The sequence below is a fragment of the Boleophthalmus pectinirostris genome, unplaced genomic scaffold (assembly GCF_026225935.1).
Source record: "Boleophthalmus pectinirostris isolate CB_2022bp ecotype Guang Dong unplaced genomic scaffold, ASM2622593v1 HiC_scaffold_18, whole genome shotgun sequence".
Classification (NCBI taxonomy): Eukaryota; Metazoa; Chordata; class Actinopteri; order Gobiiformes; family Gobiidae; genus Boleophthalmus; species Boleophthalmus pectinirostris.
Window position 1 is genome coordinate 27,947,158 of NW_026571133.1, and position 25,702 is coordinate 27,972,859.

Consider the following 25,702-nt stretch of genomic DNA (forward strand, 5'->3'; position numbering starts at 1 on the left):
TTTCTGTTCTAGGACTCTTTGCTTCTCATGCTGAACTCAGTGAGGTCTCTTTAATAATTTAATGGAAATGTAAGGTCAAACGTCTTTGCCATCATGGCTTATGTAGGACGACATCATATAGATCAGATGGAGGGTTGGTCCATGGCATAGACACATGAGGACTCTACACATTGCCACATTTAACAATCATTTGTGACGGGTGGCTTTCGTGTACTTTTCAGAAAAGATGTTTAATTCTGACTTGAGCAAAGCCATACTATAGTATCATTTAACTGTACTTGTACTAATGCAGTAATCCACCAAGACTTCACCAGCAGTGTACTGAGGGTTGCCAGGCTTCAGCGACCCAACCCACACCAGATCACCCCAAAAACCCACAAAACGTATGGAGTGGCTGGATTTTCCACTGTATTTATCAAAGCAGTGCACCTTCTCCACCCTCCTACCCTCTCTTTCACAGAGCACTGATGATTTGGATATGATATTTGTCATCATTCTAATGTCAATACGTTTTACATGGAAAATAGCTTTGGCCAAACCTGCGGACAATATTTTTCACCCAGCTCTTAAGAAGCTGCCTGATTCCGTGAGAAAACAGCATACCTGGCAACATCTTTTTGTGGAATGAAACCAATGATTCTTTAATCTACAAAGAGTAATATATCAGAATTGTATGAGTACTTTTTTGTAACGATTATATTAGTAGACCATGTTTGTTCCTATATTTCATAACATCATCTTGTCCTTAGAATTTGATTTGTGAATACTAATCAAGTTTACATTTTGGTATGGCTTGTCTATTTTTATTTTTTGGTCAGTATTTGATGCTTGCTCTTTCTATTTCCATCAGTGGAGTCATGTTGTGATTTGCTTCAAGTGATTTGTGTTTCCCAGAATGAAAATAAATCTTGGCCACATTCTGGTGTTTGAGAGTAGGTTGTGGATGAAATGAGAAACAGATAAACAGGCTGTTCTTAAATGAATAGAGCATTAATAATTGAGGTGGAAAATGTGCCTTTAGAAAAGAAATAAATTGGTGGAGATTTGTCATTTCAGGACGCACATGCCTTTAGTATTTTCTCTAGATTGCCTAAATCCACTTCATTCTTGGTGCAATATGTTGGTCTTTAATAACTTTTCAAATTGAACTTTCTATCAACAAATGAACCATTTTCATGCACTACACTTTTCATTTTGCACTTGTTATGCCAATGAGTTATTTCTTACTATTTTAAGGTAACTGTAGCTTGCACACAAAATGTACCTTGTAAAACCAACATCATTTGTCATTTTTAAGAATCACGGAAGCTAGCTATAGGTCATAATGTAGGAGATCATAGGTCTGTTTGCTTTCATAAAAGACCAGATGAATCAGGATCAATACTAGAGTGACACACTACTGCTGTGAGGTTATATCATCTAAAAGACAGATATTTAATGACCAGTGTGCCATCAGAATCACAGCTCTTTCACTTTTCTTTTTACGGCATACAATGCAGTTAGCCCGGCATTTGTAAATCAAACTTTGTATGAAATAAAGACAGATATAATGCTCTATACATTCAAGTGTGAAAAGTTGAAATTTAGTGCAGCGTTATTTAAAGTTTTTTTTTTTTTTTTCAGGCTGATATCAGATGTAAAAGCTGCTTAATTTTCTATCCCTCAAAATGGCTGACACCTTCAGAATTTTCCATCGCAGCTGAAAATAACCTGTCAATGTTGATGATCAAAGCATGGACAAATTGTAAGCATTTTCTTTTTGTGTAGTCTAAGAGATTCCAGGAAATGATTTTGTCTGTTCTTTCTGTACAAACCTTGCACGTTTTGTATGGAGGCCCAAAGACATGCCATCTCAGTTGATACTTTCAAGTTACTAATATTCATGGAAGCACAAGTGTTTGCGCTCACTATTCACAGGTCAAAGAAATAGAAGCCTTGGAGCACTGTGCTTTGAATATTTCATCAGATGCACTAATCAAATTTAGAGGTCAAACGGTATGACGTGGATGCCTGTGGTGACTAGGCTTCTCTCCTTTGCATAAGTTATAACACAAGTGCCTATTTTTACTGCCAATGAATATATGCACAAAATAATAGAACATTCAGCACGATAGGGAGATCATTACTACTATCTATCTACCATTTTAGAAAGATTTTGGACACTTTGATTTCCTGTTTTTAAAGCTCCAAAATGCTGTTTTAGCATAATATAGAACCTTTTACACATCATGTCTCTAAACCATTAGGCATTTTCTCAGCAGCACCCATAAACCCAAAGGACATGACCTCATGCTGTTTCTGACCTATTCTGGTTCATTTCCACAAATCATTGAATATAAGGTCATGTTTTGGTCTCACACTGTGGAATCACTGTAATTATAATGAACAGTTTGTCCTCAGACTGTGCACTGCAAGAGCCGGGTTAAGTTACCCTCTGCCCCTACTTTTATAATTAAGACTGTAATTCACAAACAATTCAAACTTTTATTTAAAAAAAAGTACTTCATTGCCTTAATAGTTGCTTTATTGTTTTTCCTTTCACTTAGTATGTTGTTGTAGTAAATATTGAGCAAAGAAAGTTTCTGTATTTATCAAACACCTCTAGAACAAGACTCACCAGTTGTAAATATATTTGTTTGAGTTTATTTTTGTTGAGATCATTTGAAAACTACTATGGAAAGGTGACATTTTGTCCTGTGTAGACATTTTTTAAGTATCAATACTGGAGTATGTAGTTTTAGTATCTTTTAGTATCAGATTTTCATTTTGACAACCTTAATGATGACCAAATTCCCGATGTCTACTCCCTAAATATTAGAGTCCTAACATCCTCCCTCAGTGCAGTCTTTTGTCTTGGAGGTGAGTTATGACAGTTGCACCGTGGGGCTCCACCTGACCGTGCTGCAGGTCATGGAGCCTGTTCGGCGGACATGTTGGACACAGCTGTGGGTGTGAGAGCGTACAGTACAGGCCTGATTTATCTGTGCTGACAGTGGACCCAAGTCAGCTCGCCAACACCATTACCATCATTAATCAGGCGAGGCGGGCCAGGCATGCCTACAGGAAATTAATTAACTCTTAAAAATCAGCCACATACTCATATTATTTATAGTGGCTTATTTATTACTGAAAGATAACCTAGAATACTGTCCGGAGCCGTGTTTGGCAGAGGGAGAGTACGAATATAGGAATAGAGACACAAAGGATTGCATTTGTATCAGATTTATTAAGTGGAATTTTTTTGACCTTGTTTGGTCCTGCTATAAGCTCAGTTTCATTTTGATGTAGACACGGTTTTGTCTCTCTAGTCCAAAACAAAAACAGTGAAAAGGCAAAGTCTCAAAAGACAAAAATTCAAGCAATTGTAGACATATAGAAACTGAAACTATGCCAATGCTCGGCTTGGTACTAACATGAATATATCAGTAATGACAGTAGTAATGTCATCTAGAAGTTGCAAGATAAAAATAAGAATTTAACATGATACCAAATGCAAGTAAATGTTATGAACTTTCAATTGGCATGAATAACAAAATCTTTCTTTAATATTTGTCTTTTGCAGTCTTATTAAGCTGTTGTATTATTTTGTGAATGTAGCATTTGTGATTGCATCAACCATGCCCAGGGACAGGGAGGAGCGGAGGATACAGGGAGAAAAGGGCATCTGAGGAAAAATGTCAGACAGAGCAGAATCGTGTCACAATAGAGATCCCATGCAGAGAAGCACCAGACAGCAGACACCAGAGTCCAGCTGGGCACAGTGTAGACCAGTCACACCAGCTCATTTCAGTGTCACTTATAGTTCAACATGTAGCTCACAAAATAAGAAAGGTATTAAAACGTCTGTAAGATCAGACCTGCTCTTATCCAGGAGCTCAAGCTCCTACATGAGAATACATCAGAAATAAATCATGTCAAGCTAGTCGTCACTTGGTTCAGATTTGCAGCCCAATAACAAAATCCTTCCTGCGTGCCTCCATCAAGTAAATGCCAGGCTCAAACATTTGGCAGCTGGTGGAGTGGCTCATCATGCCAAGCTCCACTGATTTCAGTTAGGAAGAAGAATGTCAGGAGTGATTTCTCTTTATCTTTCTATAAAACAGTCAGTGCCAGGACCGATGCATTACAGGGCAGAGTAACTAGAGTACTTTTGTATTTTGTGCCAAAACCCCGAAATAGCTGACCAAGACATGTCATCCTTTTATAAATGTTCTGTCTAGTTTCAAATGCACTTATATTTAAAGCTTTAAGCGTATATGCAAAACCATGCTGTCTAACACTTTAGCACTGACAACACAAGTGTCACCAAAGAGCTTAATGGTGTAGTATGTAACTTTTCTGATGGGAGCTCTGCCACCTTTGCAAGTAAATAAAACTCACTTTGCATTTATTTGATTACCAGTGTTTTTATTGGTAAAAAAAAAAAAACAAAAACAAAAAAAAAACAGGTAGCTGTACAATGACTTGCTTCTTCTTTTCCATGTTGGGGCTTATCTCCATGGAGATAGCTAAGTTTAATGCCATGTAGAAGAGCAAAACAAGACCCCATTTAGACAGGCAGGAGGTGGACTCGTCTCCAGAATTGTTAGCTAAAAAAATGTGAAAGTGCACCTTTTAAAAAAAGCTTAATTTATTGTGAATCTGTACATTGGCAAACTACTTTTAGTTTATCTACTCCCACACTTCTCTATGAAATACATCAATGTCATAGGTCAACTTAGCTCTTTGATTCCCCCTTTAACATATCATGTGTTTGGTTGTATAAGGCAGCATCTACTGCAGGCCATTAACACTGGCCTTGAGCCCAAGAAAGAGTCTATACTGAGCGACTGCATTAAGTCCAAGCCACAGTCCATGCTACAGTATAAAGCCTATTGATTGGCATTATTTATAGTTACATACGGGCCTGGATTCATACCACTCCTCTTTATAGGAATAACCTTGGTAAATATGAGGCATTGCATTATATATCTTCACACTATGTTCATTGTATACCTTTCATTATTCAGGAAGAGGCCATAGCTCAATGAGGTTAGCTTCTTTCCCAGTAACCACAAAGTGTAATACAGAAAAGAATATTTTTTGTGCTCTGATGTAGAAGAGCTGTTTCTGGAGCTGGGAGATGTATTAAAAATTATAACAAACTCAATCTGAAACCATATTGGTAGAAGATTTTGTTAGAACTTGGAGCCATATGACTTGTGAATGGACCTGACACATTTTTTTCTAGGTGTTTTTGTCAGGAACAGACTGGAAAAAGGAAATTCAGCTTATTGAAATCCTTTTACTGATAGCAAGGAAGATGATACCTAGTCCCAAGACTAAGACAGCAGTGGCAGAAGGCTTGAGAAAAATGTGTTTGATGGACTAAATAACAGGTTTAATGACCTATGGGCCGCTGTACCTTTGTTGGTCAGACAAAACAAGTATGTAGCTTATCTATGTGTTTGTATTTCAGCGTGCTGGTTCTCTTTTTAGTTTTTTTTAAATTATGACATGAGAATTTGAACATGAGACCTCCTAATTACATGACTATTGCATTTATATTGCCTGGTGTAATGACAACAAAAAGAACTGATTCTTTTTTTTAAATTTTTTTTTTATGAAAGAAACATTTAATGTGCTCTTCCAAGACATTTATAGGCAAATCTGAGCACATTTTTGATGCAGAAAAAACAAATTCAAGATTTTATCAATATGTTACCGCTCCATAGCAGTGACAATGAAGGCTATTGGTGTATAGTACTTTGACTTCCCAGACCCAGTGTCTTCTTCACAAAGGATCAGCTTATCTTCATGTCTCTCAGTTTGGCCCCTCAATGGTCGATGCTCCATTGTAGAAATGAGTGCGATGGATGTAGAATCAGACTATGTTGTGTTAATGGGATTGTCGTGTTGTAGAGACGCCTGTGCACTCAGCCGTCGACAGGACTGTTTATCCTGTTAATGTGCCACTTTAAATACATTAACTTTGCTTCTTTGTTTATTTTCACAAGTTTTCTGGCACTGTGCCTTCTACCAAAGAAAGCACAAGGGACATGGATCTTACGGATTACAACATAAATATGTAATTTTGTTGGTTAATTATGTTGTGTTTCTTTATTTTACTGTTTATACAAACATCAATATTTCTCACAACTGTTCCTCAGATATTCAAGTTAAGCAACTGAAATGAATAACATGATGAAGAAGTCATATTATGCTTTTTGGCATTTCACCATAAGCAGGTTCTCTTTTACAGTGTTCTTTGTTAGAAAAATGGCTACACAACATCCTTGAGTTCTACCTGTTTGACCTGAGTAAAACATAGGAGATACAGAATACATGAATTACCAAAGATACAGGGCAACAATAGTTCAGTTGCTAGAGTGTTTGTCCACTGTTTGTCTGAAGGTTGGCAGTTTGAATCCTGCTCATAATCATTTTTGGCTAAGCAGGAAAATCCACCCACAGGTTGGTGGTGTGATTCTAGCTTCCACTGCTGTTATTGTGTCCTTCGGCCAGACACATAACCCACCTCACCCCTAGTGTCTGTGTACATTGGTTTGTGAATGTGTGAGTGGTTCCTTAATGTAAAGCGCTTAAGTGCCTTGAAGGTGGATATGCACTATATAAAAATGTGACCATTTACCATTTACATCTACAATTTGGCATCATGTGTTTCTTTTATATACAGTCTATTGTCTATTTTTCCCTGTTATTCCAAAGCAAGGGGGTAAGCAGAAAAGAATACTTAATTTTCTTTGAGGTGTTTTTACCTGCTAATGCTCTGCTGTACATACGTGTCTCTGCTTTGTATAGTGGGAGTTTAGGGCAGCGCATCTGTACAGATGATTGGTTTTGTGTGGGAGCAGGTCAGTGTGCGGTCCAACAGCTGCTGCAGGGATTGAGCACAGCAGGAGCCATCTGGGTGTGAACATCACAGATAAGACCTGGTCACACCAGAACCTCTCCACTTAACACCGCATCATTTGGACCTCTGCACACAGGACAGAGGTAGGCAGTACGAAAAAATTGTGTTTATCACCACCTTCTTGAAATCAGATCATGTGCACTTTGTATTTTGTCATTTGCCTTTAAGAGGTAAATAAATCTTTAGAGGTAAGTTAATCTTCTTCTGCCTCTGAAATTTCACACTGTGATTGGCTAAATCCAGCTGTCACTTACTGTGAAAAAGTGTCTTTGTTTGTCTGACAAGTGCATCACATAGAGAAGTACCTGTAGTCATAAACACAAAATGAGGACATGATCAAAACAGCAGATTGTCACAGGGATGAGATCACAGTTCAACTTTTGTCACCATATCACCCAGTCCTAAAACAGGACAATACAAACAGCTCTGCTATGATAACAGGAACATTATTTTTTCAATATGCATTTGGCAATATATCGCTATGGACTTCTGGGCAATCTGTGCATCAATAAACAGATGCTGTACCATGATACTTTCATTATAAATTGTCACATTATACACTTACATTGTCAGCCTGCAGTATTATCAGGTATTTAGTTATTACAAAAATAGGGTTTTTAGGGTTTTGCTTGTATCAGGACATATATTGTACTGTGTTATGGGGATACATATTGTATGGTGAGACACAGTCAATACACAGCCCCAATATTTATCCCATATGCACACTTCTCTTCTTTTAATGAGTCATGCTTTGGGCTTGGACTGGTTATGGCCTAACTGAACCCCTGCTGAGATCCTTTTCTTTAGTGCTCATTATTCTTCCTTTTAGATTAAGATTTTATTTATATTTTATTTTGGCAAAAATCCATGACAATTACATGGCTATATGTCGTCAAGCAGAACACAAATTTTGTTATTATTAGGTAGACAACCATAATTGTATGTACTTTTTTCTGTTAAGGGACCAATATATTGTTTGGTTGGGTTGGTAGATCATTGCTAAATGAACTGAAAATTACAATTTTGGTAGGCTAAATGTATTGTGTGAATAAAGTGTGAATTCTAAATTGTGTCCATTGTTATTGGCCTTTTCTAAATGCCACCACTTTTATTAGTGTTGATGGCTTATTATGGCAGCGCTCAGTGGCACAGCTGTGGAGGACGGGCCAACCTTGCATCTATTTCCATCCCATGCTCTCTTGTCTAAATTTTCCATAGCCCTCATCATGTCGTTAAAAATTGTAATGGTGCTATTACCATTTTGGAAATGGGAGCATGTGTCATCAGCATGATTTAGGATCTAATCAACTCTGGATCCTTTTCAACATGTTTGTTTGGCTGCTGACAGGACCTATTCTCCCAACTGTGAAAACACTGCGGACCCAACGGAAAACAGGAGACAGTTCCATTGTGGGGAATGACAGTCATCTTTATGACAGAGATGAGGCCTTTTTCTTTGAACCATGTTGGATGGAAATAAGAATAATAATCTTCCTTTGGAGTTTTGCTTACACACTTCAACGGTGTATTTGATAATATCTCTGCCATTGTTTTGTAGAGATGTTCAAAAGCATCTGTGTCCAGATGAGCTCATCCTCATTACACTTTGACATATGCTGCATTCTAAAATGTGTCACCCTAATGTGTTGTCATAACTCAGAGGCATGGTAGTGGCAATGCACAGTAATAAGGATTAAGCCATGTGTGTAAACAGGCAGAAAAGAGCCTTTGGGGTCTGTCTTTCATCTCAGTAAATGTAGATGACATGAGATATGGTTTGTTTCAAGTCTGACAGACTGCATGGTGCTCTGATCACCTTTAAACTCAAAACCTTTAGAGAAGAGCTGTATACACTACAGTTACATGGACAGTAAAAGGCCTTTTAACTCCAAGGCTATCATGTGGGCAGCGTAATACTAGGTCTGAATTTTCCTTTTATCTGTAAGAAAACATACCTAAATCTTTTGGTTTAGATACTGTATGTTATAGAACTCAATGTTTATGAGGCTTTTGTGTAACTTGTGGAATTGTACAACCTGTTTTTATTATGTTGAAAACAATATTTGGTCTTTAACTGAAACTGATAAATTGTGTATTGTATCTGGTTGTTCTTAATAAGGGATGTAGCTGTTGACTCCACACAAATTTGCAATGATTGGTGTGGAGATTTTCTCTCTCCCTTTCTTTTCATAACATGGTCTGTGAGCTTTATTGTGTCCGTAAAAGCTTGTGCTTGCTGCTAGAATATCTCTGGAATATATTGTCCAAAATTGTACAGTGTTTGTGTAACACTGTTAGTCGTAGTCACTAACAACACTAGACCTAAAGATTTTCTTATTGCTTTAACATGAATGTTTTGACACTGGATTTGAGTAAAAGTATTATTGTCACAGTACAGTATTTCAAAAGGATGAGAGTTTAATCCTTTTATTTTCCTTATTTTTCTCTGCAGGCATCGTAGTTTCAATCATTTTGCGAGCACATTTGTGGAGCCCACGAGTCTGTAGCTCAGGGCAAAACTTCAATGTGTTTTTATAAACTCTAAAGCCTGCTCAGCACTTTCACTTCAATCTCTTTGACTGCACACACAAAAAGATGAGAATCTTTTGGAAATGAAGAATAGGACAAAGAAAACACACTGTAGCAGAATGGGCACTTTTATGATCAGGCCCCATTGTAATAGGAGTTGTGCTGACATTACTGAGCACTCAATGGATTCACTCATAGTTTAAGCTCGTCCTCATAAGTATAAGACCAGATGACACATTTAAGATGCAGACAGTCTTCCGTGTCTATTCTCAAGATTAAATCAATGGTTTCTGATTTGTTCCAGGCAGTTGCTTTAGGAAATATATACTCAGCAAATATCTAAATGCTTTTTAAAATAGTTGAGTTTGGCCTTTTCATATCGACGGGGAGTGGACATTGTGTAGCCTATTAAACCACTGAAAGCCCCACTCCCCCTTTTGACTTTGCCCTTTCTACATGCTCAATTTATCCAGCTTGGGAATGACATAAGGACCACAGCTTGCACATGCTAAGGTGACTCAATAAAATTGCGTGAATAGTAGTGGCGTAACCACGGAAACCAACTTACTATACATAAACGGCAAATGTGTGAAAAGCTTGAGAGCTGAAGACTTTTGCTCAGCTGTCCTTGAAGTTAGAAGTACAGTACAGTAAAGTACAGCACCTATATGTGCGTTAACAATGTTGATTCAACTGAAAAGCTGCCTCTAGGCTACACATTTTCTGTTTATTCATGTTCTTTGTTCCCAATGATAAACCTCACAATGCAGGCGACAAGGGCACACATACCACATATAAGTCTGCTGTCTTTATTATAGCTTAAAGTAAAAGAAATCTGAATTCTAAAAGTTATCTGAAGGGAGGTTCTAACTATACTAAAACACACTCTAGTTGTTTACTGTAAGCAGTAGCTGTTATTAGTTAAGTCCATCTTTTATTCAGTTTACACAATTCTATATTCTTTTGCAATGGAAGCAACCTAAACAAATGAGAAATTACACAAATAGGTTACTTTCTCCTGCTCACTTCACAAATTGCAACTTTCATCCACATACAAAAAATTAAAGCTTTTTTTTTTTTTCCCTGATTCCTTGTGTCTTTGTGAGCCAGCATAATCATCCTTCTTGTACTTGCACTATACACACCTCTGAACAACCCCCCACTGTGGCTCCTTCTTGTTTTGAAATCTGTATTCAAATGGAATGAATGGGGAACGTGGTTTCGAAAATTCTGAAGGACTCTGCTGCTTTTGTATTTGTACGAATAATTCCAAATCACCATACAATATTCAGCTTCAATAATAGTGCGGCATTTAATCATTCTCTCTTCAAGGTACAAAATGTGTCTATTTTGTGATAATGATGTGCACACTGTGTGCACAATATATATCAGGCCTTTTCGCCTAGTCCCATTAAGATGAATGTCCTGGACTAACCTTTGCTGTCCATACTTTGCTGACCGCACAGAGCCACAGATGCACAGATCCTCCACAGTGGAAAGAGCCGGAACGCTCACATGTAGAAGGTATGGAGCTGGAGACCAGTGCTGGGGGTGGCCTGTGGAGATGGTCTATGGGAGGCAGCTGACAGCAAATCCAGAATATATTTCAGCTGGTATTTGGCTTCATAGTTTGAATGTTTATGTATACAAACAAACAAATTGTATACATATTTGAGTAGACTATGTTATATCTGTCTCTTTTGTAACTGATTTGCATCATGTGGCTGAGTAGCTAGGACCCTTACCTTACAGCAAGAAGGTTTTGGGCTCTCCCCAGAAACTGTAGTGCTCACTGGTCCTAATGGCATTTAAGGGTGGGTCAAATGCAGAGGACAGACTTCCCCACGATGACCAAAAAGTGTACCTTAACCTCATGGTCTGTCAAGAATGTGGTGATATTTACATGTTTTTTAGTCTGTGGGTTAAATAAAGGTTTACAGATTAGATCCTTTAATACAACTAGCACAAGACATTTACCGTTCTAATGTTAACTTTATATATGACTGAAACGGCAGGACTGACATATTCAATTTGACTTCAGTGACCTAAATGTAAATGAATGTCTCCTATGTTAATTCATAATTAGCCTAAAAGTTATTCTTGTCAGTCCCTGACTCTCCTGGCCCCTGTGGCTCTGAGCACTGTAGAGGGTATCTCACATGCCCCTCCCCGCCTGTGTCCTCTGACCCAGCGTCAGTGGGTTAATAACCAGTCGCACAGAAAGCCATTTGTCATCAGCTACCTGCCGCTGATAGGAGGTGTCAGCAGACGCCTATGCCCTTGTCACCTCGCCACATGACAAATACCGTATCATGCCCGCTCATCTCAGGTTCCCTAAGGCTCCTCACTACTCCTCTACCCAACAGTAACTCCCAATTGATAACATTCAATCCGTGTGCCATGATCCACATCCAGATAAACTGTCTCTCCCCCTCACTCTTTTTATCTTCTCCCAATGCTCCATAAATTACAATTTATTCTTTTTCCAATGCGCCACATGCCTTTTCTCGCCTTGCCTCTTAAATGTTTTCAGTCAGGCTTTGATGTTGGCTGCTTAATGCCACAGCGGCCCCGAGCTAACTGAATCTAGGATGTGGTTCTTAGATAAGCCTGAGTGGTGAGGCAGCAGTTTTCTCTGCTCTGGACATGTGAAAAACATTGGTGTGATTTGTCTGATCAAATGCACAAGAATAGATAATATGTACATAATCTTTAAAATAATAGTGAAAATAAAATGCAGGCTAGAGTGTGCAGGAGAAGTGTCTGCCAGTTAAGCTTGAGAGAAAAGGCATCCAAGGACAAACCTAATGCACTATTCCAAGTCCATCTGCATGATGGTTAGTGGAGGATTTACGGATAATGGTGTTATGGTCTTAAATGCCATGGGGGCTAAAAGATCAGATGCATCTGTAAGATTTTTCATGTTAATTATGTAGAATTACTGGGCCTTGTTTGAGACACGTTCTTACAAACTAATTTGTACGCAAGTCCTTTTTAGAAGAATTTTGGCATTCACAAAATGTGTTCTAACTTCTGGAAGGCAAAACTTATGAACAGTCAGAAGCACTTTCATGACAGCAGTTCTGCTGCTTTAGAGTCTCTCATTTGGCCGTCACAGCCTATGTATGGACCACTAGACTTGACACCCCCTACCCCCCTGACAACAGTGCACTTGTCATAAACATCTTTGATTTAAGCTGAATAAAAGAAATCATGTCTGGTCTAACCAAACAGAGGCTTTTCATGTGTCTGAAACCTCTTCTCTCTTTTCTGTTTTGTGTAGAAATGTCTGGGACAGTGGAGGATATCTCTCAGGTGCACTGGAAACAGCAGTGGCTAGAGAATGGGACTCTGTACTTCCACGTGTCTTTGACAGAGTCAGAGCTCCCTCCTGAATCAACCCAGCCCACAGCCAGAGAGCCAGCCCATGTCCTCCACGAGCACATGCACCTCCTCCACATCTCTGTCATGGTGAGTCACCGCAGGCACAATCATTGTTTACAGCATTATTTCCAAAACACAGTGTAGAAAAGACTGCTATAACAAATATAAGTACTTTTCAAAGTGTGTCTTTGAAGAGTGCTTGAAATTGTATAAAATTTTTCCAGGACACTTCTTTAATCATATTTATTCAATTTGACTACATTTGAATGAGTCATCGAAGGGGACTAGTCTGCAAATAGATTGTGACTAATTATACATCAGAAACAGTTTTTTTTTTTTTTTTTTCCTATTCTGTAATTACTCAGCATGGGTAGATATTTTCCAGAATGGTTTGCATCTTATTGCAAATGCATTCAATTTCAGTAGCTTTTTTTTCCAGTTTTGTTGATATCACATATTGACATTTCTGTGGCTCAGTCGAAAGACCAAAACAAATTTAAACTGCATTTTTTTACAGGAAGATGGTGAGAAGGCTTCCAAATAATGAATTAATAAAAGCATCTGAAATGCACAAAAAAAACACGGTTATACAGGAAGAAACAAAAAGAGTTTAAACTGCATTTGTAACTATTGTAAAATCTCATCTGCACCACCTTTGCTTTGAACAATTGTTATTAGCCAGGACCTTCGGCTTTGTATACTGGCCATCCACATTTGTGCTTCCTCTCCTGAGCAGCTCCTTGTTCCTCATTTAAGCCTCTCCACCTCCACGTGTCCTCCACTGGCTCTATTAAAACACAGCAGTCTCATTGTGCAGAGCTGAGAGAGATTTTCTCTTAAACCTTGCGATCAAAACAGAACTCTGGTATATGCAGACTAATACAAGGAAGAAACAAAGGGTCTATCAAGGAACCACTTTACTTTTAATTGCCAAAAAGTAAAAAATATGCCAAAGGGAATAGACTTCAGGGTCTTGTGTTAGAGATATGTTTTACAGTCTTAGAAATGTGTTCTATAATATGTTTGTTTTTTTGTTGTTGTTGTTGTTGTTGTTCTTTGTCTAGTTGTTTTTTTTTTTGGATTTTGATATGTTATAATGTTTCCACTATGGCTGCATGAGCCCCACCAATAATCTATACAAATACTAGTATTGCAACTATTGCACATATGAGTACCAATACTGAAATGGAACTAATCTGGACTTCAGGTCTGGATATCAGAGCTATTGTAAGACTGCATGTTTATATTAATTAATACTATTATGTGGTCTTTATTATCATTGTCTTGATAACATTCTGAGAGCAGCTACACATTAAAAACAAGATCAGTGGGGGAGTTATTTCATTAACATTTGTAAGATAACATGTTTCATAAGTCAATGTCTCAGGCTGCTTTCTACAAAGCTCACCTAGCTTGGTTTTATCTCATGTTGTGGCACCATTAGCAACATTCATAGAGCAGTTTTGTATCATCAGACTATTATTACTTTTTATTATACAAGCTGTACATTTACTACTTTTCCTACCTTTTGCAGTCTTTTTGTTGGTGTATAATTGTCTTTAAAGCATCCATGTGAACTACTGTACTTTGTTGCATATGAGTATAGATGAAGAGCATAGCAGCAGAGCAGTTGTGGAGTTTTGTCCTCTTAGCCTGTAGGCGTCTCTTGGCTCTTTGACAGAACATCATTATGTGATGTTGTCAGACCATGGCCCGGGCTGAACTTTCTTCTTCTAACATTGAGCTGTCAGATTCTCAACTCTCAAGCGAATGGTCCCACTCTCCCTCTCTTTTTCTCCACATTTAGCATGCTGATATAGATGTGCTATGAGACAGATTAAATGACGTGCCACAATGTAGAAGGCTGCGCAGGGATTGTCACTTTGTGTCACTGTTTGTCAGAATATGGCCATGATTGACTAGGGCTTTTAAATGGATACAGTGTACTTGTCAGACGGCTAATCTCACAGACAGATACACAGCCTTTGATATTTTGACTTGATAGAATGAAAATGCTTTAGGGATTTTTTTTGGAAGGTCTTTTGTTGCATGCATTCCTTTAGCCTTAACCATTGTCTCAGCTTTTTTTAAAAATCTATTTTATAATGTTCTTTCCTCATCACAAACATACTGGAATTGTGTTTTGTTTCATTCATAAACAGCATATTATACATAAACCATACATATTAAGGCCGAGTTCTTCTCTCAAACAGAAAAACACCCTGTTCGACCTTGTGATGTCATATGGTAATACAGAAAGTGCTCCACTGTGTTTTTAAACTCCATACACCTTCACTAGAATCCTGTGGATAGGTTTAGTCCTGGAATTGCCTGTCTATACTGAACAAAAGGTAAAAAGAGCTTTGGAGATGTAGATGGACTAACAATAAATGGTTACTCAAACATGCATGAATGAACCAAAACACAACTCCAGGTATGTTTTTGAGGAGGTAACAACATTCTAACATGGCTAAAAGCTCACAAGAGTTCACATAATATAGGACCTTTAAAGACTATGCACTGTATACTTTTCACATTGTTCAAATGTGCCTGTTTTAAGGTCTGTTTTTCCTAAAATATGTATGCTAGAGTTGAACAATTAATATTAATACAAATATTTCTAATTATGATTATTCTGACAGACATTGCTATTGTGAATAGCTTTGCAGTTTATGTTTTAATAATAGGATTTGATTTTAAGGTGTCCAAGAGACTTAGAAAAGATTGAAAAACTTTACTATAGGGTTATTTTTTTATTTTTTTTATTTTATCTATCTATCTGTCAGATTTTATTATTTTTTATAGAGTAGGAAATGCCTCCTTTTCTTCCTTTGTGAAGTGTTATGCTGTCTTGTTAAAGAGGGGGCATTTTACTTTGATGGGGTATTAACATATTTAGAGCACTGTGTTACCTTTTACTGTTTTGAAAATGTTGTATCAACATTTTCTATAAAATCTGTTCTAGTTTGATTTTTATTTATTTAGTAAAATATTTCCTAAAGGAACTTTGTAGATATTGTTTTAGATTTTTGTGGGTGTATACCAGAATGATTGTATATGCATATTCTTATAGGGGAATCAAGTAAAATATAAAAAGTCACCCATATTTATGTTCTCCTTCCAGGAGTGTTTGCACTGCATGGTGCCTGGGAGACAATGTAGTGAAACTAAAACATCTCTGTGCATAAGACACAGAAAAGCAGTTTTGCTCACTCTGTGCAAACCACTTCTCTACCTGGAGCAGCCACCAGAACCAAAATGTGATGCAAGGCAGGACTTTGGGGACTGTATAAGAATTATAGGGGAAGTATAATTGCTTTTCCTTCTCATCAGCAAGGGGATTTGATTATGGAGTTCAGATGGCAAAAGCTATCAGTTTTACAGTGAGTATGGCAGAAAATTCTTAACAAATGACTGCTCGAGTTCACTCAGAGGACAGGTACTATTTTATTGAAATGAGCTGCAATAAAAGCCGACAGTCCACAGACTTTCATGTGCTATGTTATGGAACATAATCATCTTTTTCCCTAGATCTAGAGGTCTAAAGCACAACACCAAATGCAAATGAGACCCTGTCGAATCGGCCATTATGTTCAAGTTAGGAAAGTAGGAAATGTAATAAATGACTTCCACATGGAGGAAAAAAAAATCCCATTTTCAAAATGAAGTTGAGTAGACTTATAGCATGTGGCTGGGTCATTGAATATGAGCTCATACTGGCACAAAGTGAAAGCCTCCTATTCTTATCTCCATCCTGATAGATATGCTTGAAGATACAGCACTGCACACTGGACTTGGCTTTCTTATAATTAAGCAGTCACTGGTGATGTATGGCCGTCACTGTGGTGGGTCATTGAGGCATTTGAAGCAATTTGTGACCGGTGTGCCAAATCAAGGGCGACACAAATTAATTTTGTCCTGGCATGAGGTATGCTGCTTTATACATGGGTTAGCCGCTTTATACACGGGGTAGCTGCTTTATATCGAGGGTATAAGAGAAACCTCTTGTGTGCCACGAGGTCTAGGATGTGGCACGGTAACTAGAGAAAATTTTAAAAAGAAACCAGACGTAGAACATGAACAAAAGTGGGAGCATGACGAAGTGTCCAAAATAAATATTATTTATTACAAAAAATTACTAAAAAGTGTAGAAAAATCAGATCAATTAAATAACACAAAAATAAAGAACTGATTACCCACTGGTCACTTGACTGGTGGTGGCTTTTATTCTCCCTGTGGATTGGGCAGGTCAGATGTGGCCGATTAGCTGGGTGGGTCTGCAGGGGTGGAGGCAAAGACCAAACAAGAGAAACCAGGATGTTGTACGTCACACCTTGGTTTTTCCATTAAGGTGGATTTGAGCTTGCAGTGTTAATTGTTTGAGTCACCCTTTTTGCAGTTTTACACACTCACATTATTTCCCCTGGAATCATAATGAGTGTTAATTAAAATGACTTGTACCTGGTCTCTTGGAAGACTGATTGCAAACTACTGCCACAATATGTAATTGTAATTTTTTATTTTTATTAAGTCCAAGTTTAATTTTACTGTCTGTTTACAAGCACAGTAAAATAGAACCTGGTTAAATACATTTATAAATATCTAAAATTTAAATTATTATTATTATTATTTTTTTAAATGTATGTATATACTAGCAATGTATTTTCACCAGGAAGGAGGAAGGACTTTGCTTACACAGAAACTAAATAAATGTATTTCTATTTACATTTAAAATAATATTTGTTTGTATTTGATAGTGGTAACACATCACATAAAAGATCAAACAATCACACAGTAGTTATAGAGTTCAATAGTTTCAAGAAGACTAGTGAATGTGGAGAATCCACAAGCATAAATTTTCTTGCATAATGAAATGTGTTCTAATTTTTTCAGTGGCTGATTTGAGTCCTGCATTCCCATTGAGAATATATGTGTTACAAATGTCCAACAAGAGCTGTGATAGGCTTAGGGAAGTGTTTGTGGCAATTGGGATGTCAAGTGGAGAGCACTCTCACCTCCTTAGAGTTCTAATTAAATGTTTTCTCTTTGCTGCATAAATTTAAATGTAATAACAATATTTGGGGCAGCAGATCTGCATTTAATTCCATTTTGTGAGAGCATATTTATTTACACTGAAGGCTATGTCACTGAATAGGGGGTTGCGGCGATATGAATGTGACCCAACCTAAATTGATAGGGGGCTTTATGTAGCACACAAGGGTGCAGGCAGCACTTATCATGAGCAGCCCCTGGCTCCTATCAGTCACACTGCAGTCTGCCTCAACAAAGTAAATACCGTTTGGCTCCCGCTAAACCCAAGAGGACGTGTACTGGGGTTTTCTTCATCTCAACAGTTGCATGTGCCTCAAGAAAGTCTTAGGATAGGATATTTTAGGATATAGTTTTAATAGTATAAGAAATGGAATGAAGCCAGAAACCATTTTCCAGACAGGAAATAGAATAGTTTACCTAGCTGTATGATAATAGTAAGTTACATTTATTTCTCTATGACATGCACTTTGCAAACACAATAAATAAATACATGAACATTATTCCATAAATTTTTCCATAGTAAAGTGGAAAATGTATGGAAAATTCCACTAGCTTCAACTAACCTACAGTAGTTAGTTGAAGCTTGTGGAATTATATATTTTGTTATGTAATTTGTTCCATAGCTGTAATTCCCATTATCATATGTAAATGTTCTGTTTCATCAGATTAAATACCTGGCCATGTTTGATGTTTGACTTTATAACTTCTATTCCTGACTGCACCAGTGCCTTGCACGGCCGCCCTGCTGTTTGTCTACTGCAGGCCATGATTGTGGCAGATGTTCAATAATGGCGCTCCACATGCATGTTCCTCCATATCATTTCCCTGCAGGTGCTTCTAAACCTAGTTATTTCTGTAGCTCTATGAATTTAATATGAATCTGAGTGATGCTATGCTCAAGTTCTGTGAAAAATGATTTAAAATATTACCAAGGAAAACGTCACACTCCAAAATTAAATAAGCTAAAGTTCTTCTTGTAAAAGATGTGAATGGTCCTTTCAAAATATAATGTAGATTGATGACATTTTTTTGTAATTGAATTAAGATGTATCTTGTATTTTCATTCACATTTGTGTTGCCTTTTCATATGTAACTAATGTGTGCTGCACTGTATGCCAAAGACACTTTACTTTACAGTTACAGTACAGTAAATGTTGCAGTGGTCTTGATGCTCTCGGTAGCACAGTCACTTTGGGGGGAGCCTGTCTCTCCAGAGGGACACTTGAAATGGCCTCATATCTCGAGTGGCCAGTCCCTCTTCCAGGCCTGGCTTCTTTAGTTCTAAACTGGAGGTCAGGAGGAGGTTTACTGCAAAGGTCTGTGTTCTCAAAATTACATCTCCTTTACCTCACATTTCCCTTAAATGAGAAACAAGGATGCAGTAAGAAGTTTTCACTGTCATTTGCATAAACACAGATGTTGCAAAGATGAGCTTTCCAAAAGACAACCAAAATATTTCTTGAAACGGAATGTATGACACTATGGTTAATCTTTCTATGTTCATATGTTGCTAATGTTGTGCTTAAAAGGAGTAAATGTGTGTTGCTGGTTGTGAACTTCCACATGGGTTGGCAGATAGATGCGCCCACCAGCCCATTCCTCCTGCTCTCTTAACAGCCGCGGCACGTGCACGATGAACACAGCCTGTTGTAACGCAGCATCTGTTTGTCGAGACAAGTGCAATGACCAAAACAGATAGGATCCCTCCATTTGCAGAGCCAGTAAACACACATCTACACCAATGTCTGCGCACCTTTAGACAAAGGATGCTCAGCTACTACCGGATACTCTATTCTTTCGTTTTCCTCTACTTTTTTTCTCCTCTTCCCATTCTTCTACCTTCTCTATCTTTTCTGTTGCCTGGGTAACAGTTACCGATAGAGACCAGGCCTTCAGGGAACAAAAGAGAAGGTGCAGAAGGAAGAGGATTATTGAATAATTGTGTTCTTGTGCCTGGGTGCATGCAAAGATGTTTATAGATAGAGCTGAAGTATGCACTGTGAAAGCGCTCAGTCTTCTAAGAGAAAGGTCGTCACTTTGAATTGGATGTTTTTTATTATGAGAGTGACCTTGTGCTGGTGCACTAGCCTCAAAACCGACACGAAAAAATGTTATAGTTAGAAGTGTCTGTCCAAAAGAGATTCTGTATGGATTTTTATTTCACCCTGGAGTCTTGAATGCAATTGTTTGGAAAAATATATCTAACCAGATTTTTGTTATGCATCAGAATGATTAGTATTGCTTAGGAGTTTTTTTTTAACTGATGTCTCAAAAATGCTTAAACGCAAGTATTCTTCTATTGTGACTTTCTTCTAATTGTTATGTAATAGATTGAAAAACACTGAAATCCTCTGCACATTTTTAAAGTCCATAAACTATCACTGGACTCTTTCTGCACTCAAACTACAAATGTATAGATATGATACATTTACATGATGGTCCATTTGCTAAAAACTTCTACTGCTAAAAGGCTCCGTCTGTACTGATGCAATGAAAGAAACACCCTTCGCTAATATATTCCTTCCTTCGTCTACTATAGTCTGATTCTGGGCTTAACTATATTTACTGTTGGGAATTAGTCAATGCCCAGAGCATACTTAATTAACCTCTTTGAACTGCAGCGATAACACTGTGCGCCCTGCCATTCTAACCAACTCAAACTGGCAGACTCATCAAGCTCTTCTCATCTCTTCATCTACTTCTATATTGCTATTGATTCATCCTCGCTTGTGTTGTTCTCCTAATAGCCATTTAAAGTGTGGTGATTAAAGTCTCAGGGAAAATTCCTCATTAATGTATAGTTAAAGTGCTCTTTTCTCCTTTTAGCGCCAGCAGATGTGTTTGGCTCGCAGCTATCAATGACTCACGCACCAATTGGGAACATCTGTGCATTTCAATAGGCCCTCCAAGTGTCATGTATTAGCAGCTAAATCAAGTGGAGAGTGTTGTAGCCCTGGTCGTCCGTTCACTCATTCAGCTGGACTCTAGACAGCCAGCATGCCGAAAAATGTCAATGGAAAGAGGCTCTGCTCTAAATCATGAGAAATCTGAGGTGCAGAGCTGCCAGAGGAGTGTGGAGGAGTAGCTGGAGATGAGAAGAAGGGGCAAGGCGGTGGTTATAGAGGTGTTTTTGATTGCATCTGGCTCCAGTGTATAGAGTCCTGTAGTGTTGAGCTGCTGGTATTCTCTGACAGCTCTGTTCTCACATGCTGTCGTCGTGGTAACCCTGGGCCAACAGCTGTGGTGCAAATAAAGGCCGCACTTGTAGTGGAGCGACAGGGGATAAAACCAGGACTGAAGGCCCATATGCTTGAGCTGGAGGTGTAAGATCACAACGCCATTATACTCTCTTTTATCAGTACTGTAATTGAATTGTGGTTGTTCAATATACACTATAGAAAATGTATGTTTAGACCATAGACTGTATTTAAAAATTGACTTAGTCCATAAGCCACCGCATTCCAAATAGGAAGTGAGCATGCGCGCACTTCTGACTCCATAGAATCTGATTCCAATTCAATTTGTATTGAAAAAACATAACTCCTCTCTCTGTAACTATGGCTGCCAAGCTCCTCATTTTGCTCTTAAAATGTAGTTGAGTTATTTAACTTTTTTCTTTTTTCTTCTTTTTTAAGACATAATTCCATATTATTTGTAGAGAGCAGTAAACAAATCATTAAGAGAAAAAAAACATGAAATGAAAAGGTGTGTTCAAAGTTTTGACTGGTATTATAGCAGTAAGCAAGGTTGTTTAGACCAAATCCAAAATTGCTTAACTTCTAAATTCTTATAACTTCAACTTAAAATTCTTTTACCCTTAATGTTGTGCTGACTAAAGTGACTGGATATGGATTCATCTTATAAGAGCGACCAACGTTGAATGTGCCAGTACGTGAAAATGATGAATAATCTCAACATTAAAATTATCTTTCTGTTCATTCATTTCAGGATGAACATTTTGGCTGTTTAAAAATGGTAAAAAAAAAAAAATTCAGTCACTGACCATTTATAAAACCATTTCTTACTTATTTGTACAATTATCCTAAAATGTTTTTGGTTATGTAATTTCCAGCCCCACCAATACAAATTATTACAATAAGTGACCCTTTCAAGTATGCAGGTCACGCTAACCTTGTAAAACGACACAAAACCGTATTCCACAAGTGTTTTGTAGCTTGGTTTTCCAGTGTGTTTGAACTTTGTCAGGTCTCAGTGTCTTTAGTCATAACCATTCTACTCTTTAGAGTCACTGTTTCTTTGCTTCTGTGGTCATTATGTTTGTCAAAGTGTTTTGAGTGTGAGCCCAAAGAAATTATTTTGTGTGCTCAGATATGACTGATATTCATCAGTTATCAGAGGATGTCTGAGACAGCAGCACCTGAGACACAAATATAACACCATGTGGCATCTCATTAAATGCCATACTTGCCAAAACTTGTTCCTCATCAAACCCTTGTGGTCACATCTGGCACTGGCATCTTTTTATGCTCCTACACTAGTTGTGCATTAGTTGGTCTTTGAATTGTTTTCCACCTAACAGCAGCACAAGCGGCTTTATGAGTGGTTATTTTACCACACGCTGATCTCATCCACACTATTGTCAGCTCTGTGATTCCTGTGGCTTTAGAAAATAAAAAATCCATTTCCTGTACCTTTCATTGTTGAGACCTCCTTTTTTTCTCAAACAAAGTCACCCCACGGGCCTCATTGCGCTGGCTCTCTTATTGTCTTGTTATCAAGAACTGTGGCAAGTCTATATTGGCCCCTTGTGACTCCACTGCAAATATTGGCATTGCCTTTCTAATCATATTTCCCTCAGTAAAATGTCACTGATGAAGGTGTGTGTGCTTACAGTCCGCCTGCTCTCTGTCGGTGTAACAATATCATGTTTTATCTGCCCGGTTAACAGCTAATGAAAGAGCCATAATGCTGTGCGGGTTGGGGGGTTTGGACTTACATGATGGGGGCTCTTGTGCTATCTTCTTTTCCAGCAGCCCTAATTTACCACTGTAATGAGCAAGCAGCCGTGCATGGTCATCAGCCAATTATATTTGGTTACCATGCAAACAGTGAGCATCATGGGATGTCATTATATGCAGAAATATAGCCAAGCTCTATTACTATGCAACGGGAAGAAACAAATGCTAGCTATTATCTCAAATGTGAACTCCATGTGAGAAAGTATGAGGTGCATTATAGGTTCAGCAAGGGGTAGTCACATGCTGAACAAGTGGATAGTGAACTGTCAATTGTGATGTACTGTGCTGTAGTATTTCAACTTAATATTTTCTATTATTAAGTGCTATGGACTAAAATTCTACTTTTAGTATTTTTCTACTACTGTACATACCTGCCAAGCATAAGAGTTGTTTGTGGCCCTCTTACCAAATTGGTGGCCAAATTGATCTACTGTCTTTTATTCGGCTGAAAATATCTCTCAAATATTCCAAAGCTCTGGCCTCATTCAGATTCAGACTCAGAGTACATCGCTGATTAGGAAAAATGTATACAGTACATATTTGGCTAATCGAGGCACATTGCTCTTACGTGTGCATATATTAATTTTGGTTTTAGGTATATCAACACCAACACAATGCAACATTTTCCTAGGTCAGAACTCAAGACGGTGTTATCCTGCCTCAGATCACCTCTTATAGATGATGGACTATTGGGCTGTGGCAAAGAGGAGGATTTTAAGGCGGAAATGAAGGCATAGCACTTAGGGCGATGAAAAAGCGGGACAGTGGTGGTATTATGGGAATTTATATTAGGTTTCATTGAGACAAAATGGAAAGGTCAGCCCCGTGCTTCCACAGGAGATTTCTATTGGGTTTTCTATCAGACTGTAATCAGATTTTATGATTAGGGATGGGCTTTTGGTCACTGCAATTTCTTTGGTGATTTAAATAGTTTCTGCTATAATTTTGCACTACATTAAAACAAATCAGAACAGAAGAAGCAGCAATGTGTCTCTGTCCTCTGGATTGGCTACAGGCAAATTCTGTTTCAGAGAAGCTAAAGTCTAACTATCCAAATAATTACTCAAGTACTTATACTTGAGCAACTTTTTAATAAAATTGTGTTTTTCAAAATAGATAACACCATACTTTGTATACAGTACTGTACTTGCATGACAGTTTGCGCTGTTTCTCCAGACAGTTACACTCACTTGAGTTTATTCTTACTTTTTCATGGACTGCTACTTTGTACTTCTATTTTTTATTATTATTTGAATTTGTACTTAGAATTGTCTGATTCTTATTAAAAATAGAAACATCTTAGTTGAGAGAATCTGGGCAACTTCTATCCACTGGTTTGAGGACCAAAACTGTGGTGGATGTTCCTTTTCTTATCTTGTTCCCTTTTCTTTTCATTTGCAATTGTGCATAATACATATTTTAAACATATTTGAAGTCTCATATTTTTGCATTATTCATTTAATTATTTTGTGTAATTTCCTTAAACTTTGTTATGCTCACTTGATATAGGGTCTTAGAGTTCTGTTAATCCACATCTTTGTATCTCAAATACATATGCAACACAACCAACAATGAATATAAACATGATAATGTCTTTGCCAAAGGCATAGATAAACAGTGAAATGCAAAGTAGTTTCCGATAAATTAACTTGACAGAAATGTTCAGGGTGTTTAAAGAGCAAATATAACACTAAAATGCATGCTTGTGCATCTGCCTAAGAGAGGTAATATAATTAAAAGTATAGGCATATTTTTATGCCTGCAGACAACTAAACAACTCTACAACTAAATGTTGTGCTATATGAAAAAATCCATACTACAGTTACTGCTTGTGAAGAGGGTAAATTCTAAAAGCTATGGTATAATGTATATGTCATTATAGTCAATTAGGTGAACAAGCTCTTAAAAGGATCATGCAAGAACAACAGAATGTGGTTGTAGCATGTCCATCCCTGTAATGGGCATATGTGCACACTTCCTCCAAGGTGAATTAGTTGGAGCCCAAGCTTTGAACATTGAGCCAAGTTCTGTCATTCACGCTGAGAGTTGTGGTCAGGCAGACAGAGGGGAGAGCAGATGCTAGGACACATGCCATTTGAATGTCCTGCTGGGGGAAAGGACATGACAAATCCATACGGCCACAACACACTAGAGGGACTGAGAGAGTTGCACAGGTAACAGTCAAAGGTTTCATAAGAAATACTCTTCAAGGGGGGCTTTTCTTTGCAAAACCTGGAGTTCTGTTTTTGTTTTATTTTTCAATATAGTATTTTTCATTTGTAAGATAGTGCTTTGTGTAGATGATCTGTTGTCCAGCACTGGTCTGGAAGCAGAAGGTGAGTGGTCACTGGTGACAGTCACTCTTCACTGTGCACAGATGGGAGCTCAACCAGAGAGCCCATGTGTCTGCACATATTTGTAGAGCATTATAATATAGTGTTCACAATATGTATTTGCTCTGGCTCTCTTTGAATAAGCCTCAGTAATGCTGAAAAAGAGTTTGATTTGGTTGTGCTGTGACCATAGACTGTATATATAAATGAACATAGTTAACACTCTAGCCACTGCGTTCCAAATAGGAAGTTTGCTTGTGTTCTCTTCCAGTTCCTATTGACCCTGGATTCCATTGACTTATGTCATTTTGGTCTTAAAATGTTTGTATTAACCCGCTCTAAATTTTGTTTGATTGTTTGTTTTTTGCTATTTTGTCTGTCAAAAAAATGGTATTGATAAGCAAGCTTCATTTGAGTAGTGCTGAATGCTGTGGGTGACATCACACTTGCTTACTCCACGTTTTTATACAGTCTATGACTGTGACAATACATTAGTGATACCATTAGTTATA

General features: G+C 37.8%; 1 protein-coding gene across 2 annotated transcripts in view; it reads left to right on the forward strand.

Moving 5' to 3' along the window:
• LOC110160621 (astrotactin-2) overlaps nt 1-25,702 on the forward strand; it is a 213,133-nt gene that overhangs the window by 22,687 nt on the left and 164,744 nt on the right. For both annotated transcript variants that reach the window (XM_055153913.1, XM_055153914.1), the window contains exon 2: nt 12,726-12,913. In XM_055153913.1, coding sequence (XP_055009888.1) covers nt 12,726-12,913 — 188 coding nt within the window. The remainder of the gene's footprint in view (nt 1-12,725; nt 12,914-25,702) is intronic.